The sequence below is a fragment of the Catharus ustulatus genome, chromosome 4 (genome assembly GCF_009819885.2).
Source record: "Catharus ustulatus isolate bCatUst1 chromosome 4, bCatUst1.pri.v2, whole genome shotgun sequence".
Lineage (NCBI taxonomy): Eukaryota > Metazoa > Chordata > Aves > Passeriformes > Turdidae > Catharus > Catharus ustulatus.
In genome coordinates, this window is record NC_046224.1 from 28706396 (window position 1) to 28725343 (window position 18948).

Below are 18948 nucleotides of genomic sequence, written 5' to 3' on the forward strand. Positions count from 1 at the left end.
ATGGATTAAATTTGAGCTGTTAATAGCATCCATTGCTTATACCACTGCTACTTATAAGCCATAATTCTAGACTTTCTCACATATCCAACCTGGTCTTGAAATACTCATGTTTTTCTTGATCAGCAAATACAAAAGATTTAAATTTATGTGATCCTACCTAAAACTTAATCATGAAGTTTGCACTCTCCCTGTTTTGCCCAAATGAGAATCTGTTTCTCATGGCACATTCTCCTTGGTGCCTCTTCAATACTGATAAAGTAATGACAGCTCAGACTGCATGCCCTCATCCTTCCCATCAAATTTTTTTACTTGTATTTAATCTACTGGTGATGTGTCACCATTACAAAAGGTTTTGGGTTTTTTTTTCAGAAAAGTTCTTTAGCTCAAATCAATTAGCAAAATTATTTTTTTCTTGACTTCTCAACTTTTAATTTGATGAAAGGAATTTCCCACCATATACTGGACTGATCAATAGCTTCAACACAAAATTCCATACTAATAAAATACTCCCCTACATCTCTTCCTCCAAAGACAAACTTGTCTCTGCTATTTTATATAATGAAGAACAGCTGTTTGCCAGCCACTGTGTTTATTACCTTCTTCCATTCTCTCCTAAACCATGCTCTCTGCCCTGTCACCCTCTCAGTGGTATCTGTTACAGTGGTTATATCTCTTACAGTGGTTCTATCTACTAGAGTGGTTCTATCTTGGTTTTCTATCAGAAAACTTGTAATCCCGCTGTAAAAAACTCAAACAACAGCTACAAATAATTGTATTTGGTAAGAGTGATCAAACAGAGAAGAATGTAAGACAAAGGCACACTGGTTCAGGCATTTTCTGGCATTGTGGCAATGTTCCTATCTTTTAAGAAAGGATATAAGCAGGGACAACATATTAATTAGGATAAATGTGTGTTTGTGTATTTGCTATCTTCTATAAAACAGAGTTGTGCCTGGAAAAACTGACACATGAGCTCTATAGCATTAGAGCATGTTAGTGAAATAATTAGGGTATTAAAGTACAAAAAAAATTAGAATCAGGACACATCCATTCCTAAATACCTGATCCTATCTCTTGCCCATTTCATATATCTTTTTGGCTACTATAATACTGAAGGTTATACTTAAGAAGCCAAACGAGGATATATATGCTATTGCTTTGTAATGTAGAATAGCAACATAAATTCCAATTAGAATACTTTTCTGATCTGTACATCTTTTGTAAATACTTCGAAAACAGCCATAAACTCAGTAGTTTACAGGTGCATTTTATTTAAGGGAATGTATACAACTGCATAAGTATGCAGTCATACAGTACTTTATTCTAAGTGGCTTAAGAAGTTATTATGCTTAACAAGGGAGAAATGAGCCAATCTCTAATAGTTAACTGACAGCTATACTGATTAGAATATTATTACCAGTATAGAAACTGTATTTTAAGAAACTAGAAATCCCGAAATCATTATGACCTACACAATTTTTAATTTTCTGTTACATAAAAACTTCTTGGTGAAGAAAATCAGTGCACTAAGTCTAAAAATCCGTTATGGAAGCCTTTCGTGAATCTCTTCTGTTTTCCTGCCTTTTCACAGTACCTGTTTAAAACAAGATTCATAGAAGTGAAAGTGCAACAGAACCTTAGGCTGGTCAGGTGCACTGAGGAAAGGTATTAAGAATGTCTCTGAGGAAAGAACCAGAATTACCAGTTGTTTAGATTGTTATGATTCTCTGATTACCCTGACAGCCCAAAGCTGAATCTTCTACTGCAGGCTGCTCTCACAACCAAAAGAGGCCTGGTGAAACCTAGGAGAAAGCAAGCAGAGAGGAGTGAGAAGAGCATTTGAAGGCCAGGCAGCAGGGAGGTTATGAAGGAGTTTATTCCTCCTCACATTTAGGAAGAAAACGACACCCATCTATAGGACTGTAAAAGAAAAAAGATAACAGAGCTTTCTTATTCGTCTTCCCACATTCTGTTCTTCTCCAAGGCTATTGGGATAAGAGATACACGTCCTACAAGTTGTAGCAGGCTTCATCAAGGTATGTGCAGAATGGCACCACCATTCAGTGACTTCTGAAATGCAGAGGGGAGAATAAAACAGACAAGAACATTACAATTCAGCACCTGTGGTACAAATGTGTATCAGAATACTTGAAATATTACTACTATCCGAACTGAGCAAACTTACCTCAAAGCCTCTTGTGCTTCCGCCATTATGATACATTAGAAGAAATCCCGTCCAAAGATTAATCAGCTTAGCTAACCATACACTGTTGAAAACTGCAAAAAGCAGAGCATTAGCCATTCACAGAGGATACAAATAACTAAATGTGTCCCTTCTGGCTGGCAAGCACCCTATAGTTCAAGGTAGATCTGAAAACTGAGAACAGATCTGGGACAACATGATCTCAATTGTTATTTTCAATAATAAAGTACAGCTAGCACCTCAGCATGCAACCCTCTGTGGAAGTGGACAGGGACAAAATGCAATGTTCTGAAACAGCTTTTATGGAAGTCGTTCACTGCTTCATGTGTTTGGTCTCTGGAGCTGCAGCCTTGTTTAGTCCTCTACTTTTAAATGCCATCTTCCAAACCCAAAGGGTAACAAGTATAAACTGTGTCTATAAAACAACTTTATTCTCAATAGCTAAGTATTGAAATGCAAGCATACATTATAAATAGAAAAACAGCTGGCTTGGAGCACATTGCAAGCCACTAACACAGTTGAGGGATTTGAATGACATCATAACCCGTGAGAGCATGTTGCTGGCCAGCTGGTGTTATTTATAATATACTCATAATTGAGGAAAAATAAAAAGGCAGAAGTTAGGTATTGCAGAACTAATAAAGTTGAATTCTCTCTTTCCCAGTGTCATTTAAATTGTTATCTAGAGAAATTTGAAGATTATTACTAAAAAGGGGGGTGGAGGGTGGGTAATCGCTTTATAATTACAGCAGCAGATTTAAGATAAATATCGTGGAAAGCACCCGGCAAAGTGGGCTACTTGTAGCACTACATCCATAGTACTGGAAGTTCTAGGAAATTACATGATTTCTTCTGTGTGGTTGTTGAAAGATCACAAAGCCATTTTGCCCTATTTACAAGTAGTTCTCAACAATTCTGTTATTTTTAGCAAATTACAAACTGCTATTTTAGGGTTAATCACAGAGAGAGTTAGAGGTTTTAATTGGTACTCAGCATATAGGCGTTCCAAGTTTAATAACATAAAGACACATTAAGGGAAAAGTAGATAACTGTCTGCCTTTCTGTACTATATAAATAAAATACCTATACTGCTATGCATAAATATAATGTATACATATATATATGTGTGTATGTGTATATATATATATACACAAAGGTATGCATATATACAAACATTGCCCATACATATTTTTTTTATATTTGAAATGCACACACAAAGCTACCTGAGTTAACTAGAATACATTTTCTTATTTTTCATGGCAGCACTTTTTGTCTGCTAACCCCTCAGTCACTAATTCACATTCTTTTAAAGGGAAAAAAATATGCTTCTGTGCTCTAGTTTTAAAATGCAAAGGTATGATGTTATTTGTCACCATGCCCAAAAAAGTCCTTACTCGGTAACTTTGCCAGAAGAGGGAGAGAGAGAGAGGCAAATGCTCCCCCAGCTGTTTCCTGTCTACAGTGTCTGTGTAATGTAGATAAATGTGAGGATTTTCTCTAAATCCCTCTTCTGTTTGCTAAATCTCACTGTCACTGCTAAAATCAGAGCAGATAGAGCCTGCGCAATGGAATAAAGTCCTCAATATTGAAATGTGACATTGCTCTCAACATCTCACATCTCTCTGGATTTCTTTTTTCTCATCATTACTGCTAACAAATTCATTTCCAGACTTTGCACTTTCAAGAAGCAATGGAAAAAATCAACAGTCTTTCAACACAATTAGTTAAGTGCTGCTTGTGTGATTTCTTGAAGGTAAATCTTTATTACTATTTCAAATAATTTTTTAGTTTTATTTTGCTGTGTATTGTTTGCTGCTGGCTGGAGTATTGTGCACTTTTCAATAACAGTATTTTAGAACTGAGAATTATTTATAAATTGCTGAACATGCAATTTTATGTGATCTGGAAAATGGCTGTATGTAATAGTTGCAATTACATAGATAACTGTATGGGTAAACTATTGCAAATACATGTCTTAAATTTCACTTCTATTCAGAGAACTTTGTAATATTTCAGTTATGTCATTATTAAAAGGTTCACTTACATCATTGTCTATATTGTTAAAGAATGCTTCTGAAAACAAGAACTTTTAGCTATTTTCTGCAGGTGCAGGGTTTTATAGGAAAAATGTATTATTCACATGTTAAGTTTCTGCAGTTTTATTGTACACAATTATAGAGAAAATGTTCATGCTTTCACAAGGAAACTTTTAAGGGATATTGTCACTGCAGCAATTTTTCTGGCAGCATCGTGGCATTTACTTGGTTTTTGCTTTCAGAAATTAAAAGTAATGAGAAGTTCAGTTTGTTTTCTACATTAGAACCCAGCTGCGACTCTTGCTGACCTTGCATATTTGTACAGCTTAAGCAATTGTACATAAAGAAAATGGAAATTCCCTTACATGTTCATCTCCAAGTTTTCCCTTCTAGGGAGGGCTTTTTCAGGAAAGTTTGCATGTGAAGTTTGATGTTATGACCCTATAATTTCTGCATGATAATATAAACAGTCTTAAGGTAAATTTGACTTCAGTAGGTGCATTGACCTCTGTTTCTGTCAATTGGCTCCAGTCCAACTTTCCATTATCTGCAAATTTATATCCTTCAAGAACTTTCCCCCCCTAATATTTTGCAAGGACACTTATGCATTTGGAAGAATTATCTTATTTTAATTGTTTAGGGATTAAATTTATTTTTTTTTTAGCTGGTCTTACACTTAAAACACACTTACCTCATTCCTTAATGATCTAATTACAGGTCTGTAATTGCAAGGGATGAAATCATTCCCTTAATGTATAAATGGGCATCCTTTCCATACTTGAAAGATGAAGGGTTGGTTTTTTTTTTTTTTTTAAAGTATTGAGCAAGGCACTAAGAGACATAAAAGTAATGTGCTAGTTCCTCAGCTGTGCATCCTGCCAAGCTTCCTTGGAATCAATGGAACATATTGATTTAGGTTAGCATGTAGCCCAGATTCTTCGCTCAAAGTTAACAGTATTTAAACCATGATCCACTCTAGAGTATATATGCTTTATTTATATAACAATTACTAGGGAATACTGATATTTCATAATAACTGCACATTTCTACTGTGGCTTGATAATCAGGCCCAATCTGTCTGGAATAAAATGTAATTTTGAATATATAATAATATAATATTGGTTTCTTGCTATAGCATATACTCTCCAAAAATATGTTGCCTCCTTATACTTTTATAAGATACTTATAATTCTTGCAGATGTTCTTACATGTTATTAAAATGTGACCAAGCATGTGAAGAATTCTTATGCACAACTCGTGTCAAGTGATAGTTTGTTAGATGAAGGAGACTTACATAGAAGAATTAAGAGGTGAATGAGATTTAGAGTCTGCATATATGACATTCCTTTGTGGTCCCACTCTTCTGGACTACTAAAGGAGGAATGTAGCAAAAGCTGGCTATTTTACTGAAAAAAAGAGGAAATTCCAGCTGTGAAAATATGGTCAGTCATTCTATGCAACTAAAAGAAGTACTTCACCAGGATCATCTTGAACCTGTATTCAATTTCCCAACGTAATTAGATGCTTTGATAAACCCCACCCACACACCAATGCGTTTTCTTTTAAGCTCTCAACTTTCTAGTCAAATTGGGGATAATGTAAGTACTCTGCTTGATTGTAGAGAACCTGAAGCAATATTGGATTACAACTTTGTATTTTCCTGAGAATATTCCCCTCAGATATAAAGGGGTAATTTGATTTTATCACAAGCATATTGAATCAATTGATGTTGTGTTTAATTAAAATGATGAAGTAAAGTTAAAGTTTTAAAGCATGTTTTGGAACTTGCTTTGATGAAACAGTACTTAATTTATCAAATAATTGATTGAACCCTAGAAACATGTGAGCCTGTTTTCTTTTCTGCAAAGTTTTTACTTGTTTGAAAGTCTTGACTGCTGTTAAATTTGGAGATAAAGTTAGAAATTCTCTGTGGTTTATACTCTGCAGCCTTTTTTGGCTTCCACTAAAGGAAAAACAGTAGATAATCTGTTTTGTCGTAGTTCAGTGCTGATATTTATCTGAAAACGCAAGCCAGCTGAGAAGTCTTGAAAAACAAAAAATTGTTAAATGTCTAAAATTTATGTTTATCTCTGGACCAAATGTTATATGGGAACAAATTGTTAAATACATAATGTTCTTGTATTTGTAATGTCTTTCAGCTTTCTGAGGCAGTGTGCTAAATAGCTTTCTGCTTTACCTCCTCAGAACTGGGAACCATCTTAAACTGCAGGTGCATCACATTTATCTTATAAATTCAAAAATATGGCAAAGGAGAAAAGAAATTGTTGTTAAGATATGGAATCATTACAGGAAATAGTGCCTCATGTTATCATGATTCATTTATAATCTTATCTTTTTCCATCTGCCAGTGAAGTCATGTCCATGCTTTGAGCTTGTTGGGGTTTACATGGCAAAGTTGGCTAAAGACTCTTGTGAATGGGAAAATAATTATTCTTTCCTTTTTTATGACATATCATGGGATTTTAAATTGTTCATTATTTTCACAGTGGAAATAAAGGACTCATCCAGCCAGGCACTAAGATCCCTTACCAAGAAAACAAGAATTCTTAAAAACTAAAATTGACCAAAAAAATTGACTAAAAAAATTGACACTAAATTGACTAAAAAAAAGGCTCAATACCCCACTGGATCAGATCCAAATTGATCAGAAAATTGATAACTTCATCTTTTTTTTCAGAAGGTCAGTAAAGAAATGTTAAAGATTAAATGGTCCTCAAAACCCTGAAATTTTAGGGAGGATTAATCATTTTACTTCAATTACTTTGCACTAGACTGCTAACACAAAGCAGTTTTAAGCCAACTTTAACTGTATGTGGAAGACAAGTTTGTAAGTTCTTACCTGACCGCAATGCTAATGTTAACCTTGAAAGAGAATGAAATTAAATGCAGATTTACACCTTTCAAAACTATAATTTTTGGCAAGTGATCCAAGTAAGTTCAGAATACCCATTAAACACATTTTTCAGTGTCCTGCTACTACACATAAATAACTTTTCCTAGTGTTAAAAGAAAAAGCTATCTTCTTTGCATGTTGAGTAAGAAATTAGGTGGACATAAAGAGATACAAAAAGAAGTGGAAATTGAGTGCAATTTTACACCCATTGAGGACTGTCCTTTCTTCAGTCATAAGTTCAGGAAAAAGATAGTTCATAACCAAATGTAAATGAGAAAAGAATTATCACCTCTTGCCACAGCTGCCTAAGAGGGTATAATGGAGGTAAATGAAGTACAGCTGCTTGCAACAAGTAAAAATACAAATCTTTAATGGATTAAAATTCATGCTCCTGTTAATTTCTCAAATGTTTCCTAATGTTTGCCTGCTAGTAACAGGGGACTGTAGAGTCACTGAATGTGGTCTTCGGCTACAGATCCCACATCAACTCCTGTAACTCTGGTAAATTGAACCTTGCAACATTTTTGGTTTGTCCTGCTCTTTTCCTTTCTAAGGTGGCGGGAAAACTGTGGAGTACTATTAATGAGCTCTTTTTCTATTGGCCAAATTTCCTTACAGCAAATTTAGAGTCATTTATTCTTGTGACAATGTTGGTTTTAGTTTAAATAACTCTTCTCCATCATAAGCTACCCCCATTTCCCACAATATATTGGCAGGCATCTGTCACATTCCCTCTTAGCATATCTGGTCTGAGACAAACCAAAACAAGATTGTTTTCCCTATTTCTATTATTCCATGCTTCCCTTTGTCTGTCTATTCCACTCATTCATATTTTGCTTTCCAAAAGCAAATATAAGCCATAGTTACTACAGGGCTCCTTAATTAGATGTGATTGTGAGTATTCACCAGAATAAATAATCAGTTTCCAAAATACATGGACTAGAACATGTAGGCATTTGCAAAATCATGGTGACACATTTCCTGATACCATGTTTATTGTCCAAGAAATCACAGTACATATTCATTCTCATTCACAAGTGTGCAGGAGTCATTTTTTGTAAGACTCTTTGGGGGAATTTTCACACTGCTTCTGCTTCCTTGGCAGGTGAAGATGCACACTGTGTCCTACATCCATTTCTTCTACCTTGGCCTGTGTATGCTTACCTTAACCAGTTCTGTTGCTGCTGGCCCAGAAACGCTCTGTGGTGCTGAGTTGGTTGATGCTCTTCAGTTCGTATGTGGAGACAGAGGCTTTTACTTCAGTAAGTCCACCCTTTCTTTCATTTAACTGCTAAACACTTCCATGTAATCCATTGGACTCTGCAACTGCTGTAAATGAGCTTAGCTATGATCATCCAAGCTGCCAACTAGGACTGACATCCTATATCTGGAAGATGCCCAAGCCTTCAGTTACCATGAAACCTCAGTAAAGAATAAAGCTGTGCCTGTGTTCAGCCTCTCTGAGCTTCTGACAAATTTTCATTTTCAGACTTGTTATTGTTTTTCACCTCTTTCCAGCTGTTGCTATTCCACCTGCTGTATTACTGCTTTCCATTGACCTGTCACTGAAAGTAAATTAATGAGAGCACATACTAAACCAAAGACACTCATGAGGCAGTACTACATGTACCTGTTATGTCAGACTACTAGTAAACACTTTAAGTACACACTGTATCATATTAAAAACACACTAAGCTTCAACATCTGGTTTGAAAAATAAGAAGAGCTGGAAGGCAGCAAGCAGAAAATTACCACATCCAAGTATCCGCATGCTTCATCATTTAAATACAAGTGGAGGAAAATTCACACATGGTGAGATAATAAAGACTAACACCAGTACAGGCAACAGATAAAATAAACTCTGTAATAATGAGGATCAAGAAATACTCAACTTTTAAGTAACAGAAATCTAGTTCTGATTTTCAGCTATTTGCCACTTCAAGAACAAAGTTAATGAAACTTTTAGCTAGGAATATATTGATTCTGAATACATTCATCGATATATTTTTTTCAAAACATGATAGAATTTGTGCTCCTATAGCCTCTGAAGCCAGCAGTTACTACTAATAACAATAGGTGCTTCTCTGATATTCTTGATATTCCTTCATGGTTGGAGCCTCTTGTCTTCTAAGCTACCATTTTTGGTTTTCTGATCATACCTACCCTATTCCTATTTATTTCTATTCATGGAGTCATTGCTTTCAGTGTTTCCTCCTTGCTTGCAAAAAAACCAGAAATTCAAACTCTTGCACTTCTAAAATCCTAATTTCCTCAACATATAAATTGTAGAGATTTTCACAATCTTATCGGCACATTTTATTAAAGTTCACTTTTGACACCTTAGTTTTATGTATGCAAAGTAATCCACAAAGGGTTCACAAAAGAACCCTTCTTTTCTGTATTTAACACCTCAACTCTTATAAATAAGCACCTGCTCCAGGGTGCTGTTTAGTTTAGTACTCTGGTGCTAAACACAGCATTAAAAATACTGGATCTCTCATAGAGAAATTTACATTTTCCTACTAACTCGTCAGGTGTTCATCAATACACCGAAGTCTGTTGCATTTATTAGCATCGGAGTTAGGGATTATTTGAATGTCCTACAAATGTTTTGTGGCTGGGAGTGCATGTAAAGACTGCCATCTCCCCCTCCTGCTTCTGCGTCAGAAAACAATGAGACAAAACATTCTTAGAACAGCAGAGCAATTGTTCTTTTACTCTGTATGTATCTCAGGTGCTTCTCTACCAGCAAAATGTTTGCTGCTGGTTCAGAGACCTCTCATGCTTGCTTTCCACAAGAGTAGCTGTTACTGCCCAGCAATCAGACCAGCTGTTAGGTGTACTTTGTGATCCTCAAGGTAAGAGGTCATGTGAAATGCTAATCATTGGCAATAACTCTCTTTGGTTTCAATCTAAGGTTATTCTAAGGTTTCACAATCTGTTTCAAATCTCTACCCTAAGGTGGATCACCCTTAATTTAAAATACCAGGATGGGCTTCCAATGTTTCAAAGGAGATCACCACCTTTTCAATCTTGACCTTTATCTGCTGTCAGTTTAGACTTTCTCTCTACTCTTTGTTGTTTTCTGACATTCTGAGTTTTCACTTGAAATAATGTAATGACACCATAATTGTTGATTTTGTTTTATACGGAAAACTATGGCAAGTTCTACTTATGAATGACAACCCTGTTTTATGAAAATCTTGCACAGTTCTAATCAATAGACTGCAGTTGCATCATTCAACAGGAATGCTATGAAGCTGATATATATGTGGCCCCTTGGATGCCAAGCAATGTGCGTGCTCTACCTGGCTACTTCTTATTCATGTGGAAGAAATTTAATCTGTTTTCACCTTCTCCCTCTTACTTGTTAGAGTTCAATCTAAAATACAAAACTAGAGAAGGGTAAGCCCAGTAACATTGGTAAAACAAATTGAGACCCTCATATCAAATGTACTACAGAATGCAGCACATTATTGGAAGTTAAAAATGTTGCTTGATTTCTTGGGACTTTTTAAGAATGCCACATAATTTGCAGAGGTAAAATCCCAATGAAATTTTTCTTTTTGTTGTAAAGAGTATGTCAATAAAAGTAGAATTTTAAGCCTTCTATTCTCATACTCTGGTTCCTTTAAATAAAGTATAATTAATGGTAGTGTTTGCCTTTAAATCGCACAGGAAATAGCTGTGAGGAAAATTGTTTTCTTCCATCATTCTGTATTTCACTAGAGACTCCAAATATAAAGAATACCTTTTGGCTGAGGTGGAATTCCTGATTCAGAGTCGAGGTCAAAGCTTCTGACTATTCCTTGGGAATTGTGGGTGGAAGATAATATAGAAATAATTGTGTTGCTTCCTATTGAAACTCTGTACTGGCTCACTGACTCCAACACCCAACCACAAAGCTATATCTATGCATAGGACTGGAATACAAAATTTTCCTTCATATAGTCTACTCTGCCCAACTTTCTTTACAGCTTCTGAGGAGATAACCCAGCTGCTTGCCACACACAAAGAGAAGTACTGACTTCAAGAGAAAGTCAAATGTGGTTTCTACCACTCTCTTATGTCTTGCCATAGACTGACAAGGAGCATTTTTCAAAGTTTTTTAGGGGAAAACACGGCACAAATCCCCAAATTGAGCATCTACTATTTTTCCTTGGTGACATTTAACTCCAACCAGCACTGGCTACTCCTCAGACAGTTTTTCGTCTCCCATGATTTACCAGAGAAAAGCAGATTTTTGTTGCCACCTTTTATCTAGGGACATCACTCTAGGAGAATTTCTGCCCCTCAGTTTCCTGTGTGTTAGGTTTTGTTAGGAGAAGGTGACAGAGAACCTCGCTACAGCTACAGAAGTGGCTACACTTAGACACAGCTTTTCTCAATGTTTCTCCAATCTCAAAACCTCTTGACCCAATAGTCATGAAGTCAAGTGGGATGGCTTCAGTGTTCACATGGTACACTTATTACAAAACAACGCTGAGAGTAGAGAAAGTTGGAAAAACTTAAATTACAAGAAATTTACAAAAGTGAAAGTCTAGGAGGGGCGAGATTTTTCTTGGAATAGTCCAGTCTTATCGCAGGAATTTACTTTGTAGATTAGTAAAAGAAAAAAATTATTTCTTAAAAAATGTTGAATGTGCTGAACAATTATTCATTCTTGCTCATGTTTTCTGAGGGCAATTACTGCCATGAGATCCGGTAGCTTGTTCTAAGAAGAAAATGCTGTATTCCTTTTTATCTAGTTTCTTCTCCTTTGAAAATATACCTTTTCCTTTTACAATAAATACATAGCAGTCTTGCTAACAATACATGAGTGCCAATAAAGAAACAGATTTCTTAATTCCTTACATCTTTTCAGTCTCCTAATTTCTATAGCCCAAGTTAGATTTCAATACTTATTTGAAGCCATGACAACCAACTTAGTGAATTAAAACCCCACCTTTTTTTCTGTTAAAAACATTGCTTTAGTCTTGTGATGAATCTTCTGAACCATCACTTGCATAAAAAATAAAAAAGATGAATTTAGATACCTGAGACTCTGGAGTTCCTCTGATATCCTTCAGAGAATGGAGAATGATCTAGTACATGCTTCCATGTGAAAAGCAGTTAATCCCATAAAAGATGGGCTTTTCTGGCATCCAGCTTAATGTTTCCTGTGTCAACTGCTTTAGGGACAATTATTGCAGATTTTTACTACTTTTTTTTATCCACTAAGACAATCAAAATTGTGTGTTGTCCTTGAGAAAATCCCCAGCTGTGCACAATGTAAGACTATTAGTTTATAATCATCAGAAAATCAGGATAAGCCTGTGAACATCATTTTGGGTAATGAGAGCTGCCATGAGATCTCATTGCTTAGTAGAACTAAGGTGTATGTGGAGGAATTACTGCTTTAGAAAAGAGGAAACAAGCAGCAGAGCAATAGGCAATTACGTTTTGCTTCTCCCATTTCCCTGTAGTTAAGAGCTTCTTGTTTACTTCAGGAAGTGTGCTTTTAAGATGTTATTAAAGTTTCTAGGCCTGTCAAACCTATCAGCATAATTACAAGAGATGGCATGGCACTCAGTTCTTTAAGTACTCCATACCTGTAGAGCTATGAGTCATTAGCTCCTCTCTGCATCCCTGATTGAAAGGAATGTTAATGTTAGAAGCCCAGCAGAGGCATGCTGAAAAGCTGCCACGGACACACACAGACTCTGGTGTCACTGACAGTCTTAGAAATCTTTGCAAACAAATGCTGGTCATCTTGGCTGTGTTCACACAGCAAGATCTGAGAGTGTTTTAAAGTTCCTTGGCCTGGCTACATGCCCCATTCATGTCCAAACACTGTATCTATGGAAGATTTGAGTGTATTCCTCTATCTGTCCCTAGGTTCCTTACTTCTTACAAGAAAGCTAACCTGGAAAGGAGCTCAGATATGCTTTAACCAGGTCTGCAGGGTCAGTGCTCAGGGAATCAGAACTATAGGCACAGCTACTGATGCATCTATATAAGAAAGAAAACAGCTTTGGTTTCTGGAAGGATATTACTGTATAGTCAAACAGCTGAGACAAATTTCATGTGTGCTTTGTTGCCCCTGGTAGTAAACATTGAGGAAGTTCTCTGAAAATAAGCCAGTCTTTGAAAGGATTTTGTCATTTTTTACTGCATTAAGAAAGGGTAAGGAGTTGTTCATAAAGGCTAGCCTTCATTTAGTGAGGTTAATCTTCTTAAGTTACCTCTTTAATAATGGAGACAGAGGTTCTGTCTTCTTTCTCCGTGGATTGCAGAGTAAGTCTAGGAGGATTTAACTTCTGATATACACCCGATTTTGTCCGTGCAAACAGGTCTCCTCTACAGCTACTTTCTCAGGTCATCAAGGATTTTATAATTTTTCAACTTTTTCCTGAAGACAGACTATAGTAATGAGGATAATTTTAATGAGGTGACCAGAAACAAATAATTTATCAAAATTCCAACAAGATCTGCAAAAAAGTGCCTACTATCAAAACAAAATAAGTTCATTTTCTCCAGAATTTCAATTCATATATGTCCTTATTAGCTAGTAGATATTCAAGAGGTTCATGCTTTTTATGATGTTTACGGTATTTTACGCACTAGACCAAGCTTCAAATTTGGTCTCAAATAACAGAAAGCTGTTACTTGACATTTGATTCCCTAACTGCTATATGTGTATTTAATACATTGTTTAGTCTCATGTTGGATAAAGTCACTCAAAGAAGCGCTTGGCAAGATCAGCATTAATTCTTGGCATAGCTGCCCCTCTTACTTTTCCACTGAATCTGAAATACCAAGAAAAACCCTTCCCTGACTTCAACTCTGGCACATGCTCTATGCAGTCAGCCAAAACCTTTGCGTATGGACCACTCTGTTTGTTCTGGTATCAATAAAGCATTTGTGATTCTTGATTAGCAGCAGCAGGAGTCACAAAACAAATCATTCAGTTTGGCAGAACCACAAGCTCGTTAATGAAAACCTTTTGCATTTACTACCTGTGCATGAAGGGCATTCTATACACAGTGCCCACTCATAGGCAGGAATTCACAGAGCCATTTCTCTAGGGCTTTTTCAGCACTTAAGCTCTTAGGCAGGTTTCAAACCCTTTCACATCACTGAAAATCAAATAAAGACTTAATAAAGACCTCAGAGCTTTGCTAAAAAAGGATGGATCTGGACTTGTTTATTAAGACATATCCTAATGTCAGTATTTCCCTTTGATCCAAGCTTAATTGTTCAAAAACATGGCAATAAATGCAAGGGATAACCAACAGTTAAGTAATTTCTCAGTCTAGAAATCAAGACAAAAGAATACCACAAATGTATACTTATTGAAGAAATTATGCTAAATTTATCTCTGGTAATAACCACAGGAACTTCAATGTCAAGAGGAAGGAAAAGCCATTAATTCCTACTTTCTATGTGGTGCATTTAGTGCAAAACCATTATGAAAGATAAAGCCCAAATGCTGGGTCTAACTTTGAAGTAATGACAGGCATATTTCATGTTTGCATCAGTAAATGAGGTTCTGAGCACAAAAATTCTAACACATACATAGTCTTCAGAGTAGCATACCATATAATGACCAGTGGATGAGTCTAGTTTGTGGAAAGTTACTTAAATGCCGACAAAAATCCAGCCCTAGTCTGAGGTACTTGCTGTATTTTCTGATTGAATCCCATAAGCAAAGAAAATTTATGTTTTCAATGTCCTTATTTTACTAGGCAGAGCAGAATGTGTTTGCTTACCTCATGTTAAACCCTTTCCATGCAAAAACTGGAATAGTTTCCTTTTTATCAAAGAAACTTTCTGAGGCTCATGCGTCTCTTGCTTTTTTTGTTGTTTTTTTTTCTTGAGTCTACAACATATATAAATATTTCCCATCTTATTTTGAAATTCAGCTGTTATTCCAATCTTCCCATTTATGTAATGTATCTCTTCTAGAGTAAGAGGATGCTTCCACACAACAGGCTCTTCTGCTTCCTTATGTGCTCATAAAAGTGGGGAAGCAGGGAAAGAGCGTCCTGTGAAAGCACTTCCTTTGGGAAATTATGACTCACACAAACCTGAAATTACATGATTTTTTTTTATACAGAACTATTTGTTTATATTGTTTGTGTCTTTGGGTGTTGGGTAGAAATTTACACAAGGTTGAGTATGCAGAAAAAAGAAGGGATTGGCTCAGACCATTCTGATTCAATCCAGCTCAATGAACTGTTTTCTTTCTGAAAATAAATATTCTAGGAACACTATTTCTATCTCCAAAAAAGTAAACACTTAATAAATACCCCCAAATCCTATAAACAGCAGGTTCTAAGCAAAACAAATACTAATGAAAATTGGTCTGACTTCAAAAGAAGGCTCATTAACAGCCATATCCTTCTAAGCCAACAGATAAAATCCCAAATTACGCACACAAATGCTGCATTTCACAGCTCTGTAGTCTAAAGAAAATTTTAAAATGTATTGCTTATGCAAAAGTATAAAAAGTCTAAGTGTCATGGGGAATATTGTAGGGAAAATGTCATTATGCTTGTGGATCTGAAAAGATGAGTACATTCCTAATTATGTTTGATGGCTGTTCCAGACTACATATATTAAGCCCAATTTACAAGAGGGACTTTTTTAGACTTTTGTTAACTATACTGAAGGTTTTGTTTTAACTCAGCCCCATCAAAACGACTGGATATGAGCTTCAAACTCTTATAATGAAAGTTTTACAGCTTCTTTATATTGGTCTTCATTGATTACTTCAGATTACATGAAAGCTAATAAGGATATCTATTTTAGGTTAACATAGCAAGTTTAAATTGAATATGCTTTGTACTTTGGAACTTCAGTGGATAAATAATAATATTGTTGCAATATTTTTTTCTACATCCCCCAAATTCCTGAATTACTAGTCAACAGGTCCTTCATGAAAAAAAACTTAGTTTTTCCTATGTATTTCAAGTTTTATGTTTCTTTCCATTAAAGTTTCCAGCCTTTCACAGACATATTTAGTTTGGCAGGAAGAATCTGGTGACTCATAGACTGTAGAAATTTGAGAGCAAGCTACTGAAAATGTATCTAATTTCTTCTTGTGTAATTTGGGAGCAAGCTACTGATAGTATGTCTAATTTTCCTAGTTTTATAAAATGTATTATTGGCAAATACATGTCCTGAATAAAAACCATGTTTATTTCTGTAATATATAGCTAAGATTAAATGCAAAAACACCATATATATTTGCTTTTACAACACTTCTGGGTTTTTTCCTAATTGTTTCTGGCATTTTACTCTAAATTAATGGGTACTGAATGAAAAACAGAGGCACTAGTTGAAACAATTTGCATTACAATCCCACTTATATTTTGGAAATCAATAATATAAAAGCTTTCCTTAGGATGTTTTTTGGTGGTGGTTTTTTGGGGTTTTTTTCTTTTTTTTTCAAGAGAGGATAGAGGTATAGGAAGGATAGGTGATGTTATTATACCTCCATGATTTATACAGAGGATAGATGTATTCAAAAAGATCTCGTTTTTATTTTATATTATTGACTATACTGTTCCTTTCATGTTTTTTCAGACAAAAGACTTTTAAAGTCAGACCTTTCTAGACATACATCATCTTAATTTGTCCACATACAGAATGAACTTGCTGAATGATTAACACTGAACAGAGTGTGACCTGAAATAAGGAGATTCTGGTTCAGATTCAATCCTTCTACCTTTGGGCACTTAGCTGAGGATTCTGTGTTAGGAGTCCATTCAAGATCATCCTGCAGTCAGTGAAAGGACTAAAAAACTTTCAGGGTTCTCATTAAGTTATGAATTTTCCCTAGGACATACTTTTCCTTCTCCACTAAATTAAGCCAGGAAGCAGTAGAAATTGTGTTCTTATGCTCATTAAATCAGTTGAGTAAGGACCCTCCATTAGGAGCCTAAATTTTGGTGGAATGAATCTGTTTAAAACCACACAATGAACTTCCATGTAGAGGTAAGGATGCATACAGATCCTATTTTAGATCAAAGCAAATCCAAGCCTATTTTAGCTGCTATGGTATAATACAGTTAAGCAAAGACCCAGAAAGTGCCTTATGCAGGTAACACCAGTTAGAGCTGCTCCTCAAGCTCTTAAAAACTCACAGGCTTTAGTCTGACTAAGTGTGAATCCTGTTGGAGAAAGCACTCCAGTTGAGCACAGTAAAAGTGCAAGGGAAAAGATTATCTATCTTTTCTTTCTTGATATAATAGGTAGAATATACTTTTACATGTTATAGCAAGTAAAACTCCTTCATGTTTTATTCCTGTAAAATAAGGTGCACTTTTCCATGGATAAATAATAAAGCAGTTTTTTACAGTGCTGCTCACACAAGATCATTTCTATTCCTATGAACATTAAGTTTCCAGCAGCTTTTAAAGAAATCGAGACAATAATAATATTTATAACCTAAAGAGAGAGATAAATATCAGACGTCATTAAAGAAGGATTTTCTGTGTTAGAGGGCTGTGCCATCTATTCTGGTATTGTCATGGAGAAAGGATGCAGAATGATGCTCAAGTTCAGTTTTGAGATACTCAGGCAATGAAACATTTGAAGTCAGGTTGGATGGGGCTCTGGGAAACCTGATCTAGTTGAAGATGTTCTTGCTAATTGCGGGGAGTTGGATCACGTGATATTTGAAGGTCTCCTGCAACCCAAACCCAAACAGTTGGAAGATTTAAAATACAGCTACCGCTGACCTAGTGAACTCACCTGTAAAAGCAGTAATGTGACTGAGCTAAGAAAGAATCTCACCTGAGGCTGTAAACCATTCAGTAAGTTGAAACAACACCACAAAGCATCTCTACCTTCCTCAGGCAATACAGAAAAGCACAGAACCACTTCAAAAACATTTGCATTCCATGATCTTCTCTAAAGTGAACCCTTTGCAGGGAACAGTAATAGCAGTAGCTAACATTTCCAAACCATCTATGGGGATAGAAGCTGTTTTCCAGGTTGCTAAACATTGATAATCCTTTTTCAGTAAGTGTATTGTTTTGAAGCAGAGCAAAAACAAGAATTAAAACCAAGAAAGAATTATTTTTACTTGCTATGAATGAATACATATACAGCTTAGCTTATTTCAAGGTGCTCTTAGTATTGTGCATTGTACTATTCCCAGTTGGTTTGGCTTGAGGAAAATGGGGTAGAAATGAGGCTCTCACTTCACATTTGCTTCTGCATTTAAAAGACATAAAGGGTGTTCTCATACACGACATGAAAATTATTTCATACACTTAAGGAGTTCCACTATTTCAGGAATTACATACACTAGATTTAATATAGCTATTCCAAGATACAAACATTTTAAAAAGTGGAATGGTCAAGAAAATCTGTTCATTAAAAAAAATAGGAAGATATTTTGCAGAATTTCACCCTTGTCTTTGCAAAAATATGAAATTAAATTCTACAACTGTAGCTACAATGACATTAAGTAAACTCCCCTAATTTTTCTTTCCTAAAACTAGGAAAGTTTTAGTTTTTGAAAGCAGTAGGACTTGATGCAATAACAACTATTTCCTGTTATCACTAAGATGAAGAGTAATAAAATGAGCAGAATTCATAAGTGGTGATATTCTTACTGTCTGCTGTTCTTTTCAAATATAAGACAATACTTTCCTATGACTTTTCTCATAAATAAGGCTTTCCCTGCCCCCATCAAGAATCAAATAACCTGCAACAGATTTTGAATGCAAAATTATTGTATTTGAATTATGAAATAGGTGGAAGTGCCTTTTTAATTTTTTATTATAGGACATAATATTTTT

At 35.5% G+C, this 18948-nt stretch overlaps 1 protein-coding gene across 3 annotated transcripts in view; it reads left to right on the forward strand.

The window, feature by feature from the left end:
- The first annotated feature begins 3647 nt into the window (after nucleotides 1-3647).
- IGF1 (insulin like growth factor 1) overlaps nucleotides 3648-18948 on the forward strand; it is a 53668-nt gene continuing 38367 nt past the window's right edge. The window contains exons 1-2 of one of the 3 annotated variants that reach the window (XM_033058757.1): nucleotides 3648-3956; nucleotides 8259-8415. In XM_033058757.1, the coding sequence (XP_032914648.1) occupies nucleotides 3894-3956; nucleotides 8259-8415 (220 nt within the window). In that variant the 5' untranslated portion in view covers nucleotides 3648-3893. Of the gene's footprint in view, nucleotides 3957-6396; nucleotides 6470-8258; nucleotides 8416-18948 lie in introns of those variants that run through there. The other 2 variants (XR_004417776.2, XM_033058758.1) reach the window with 2 other exon arrangements.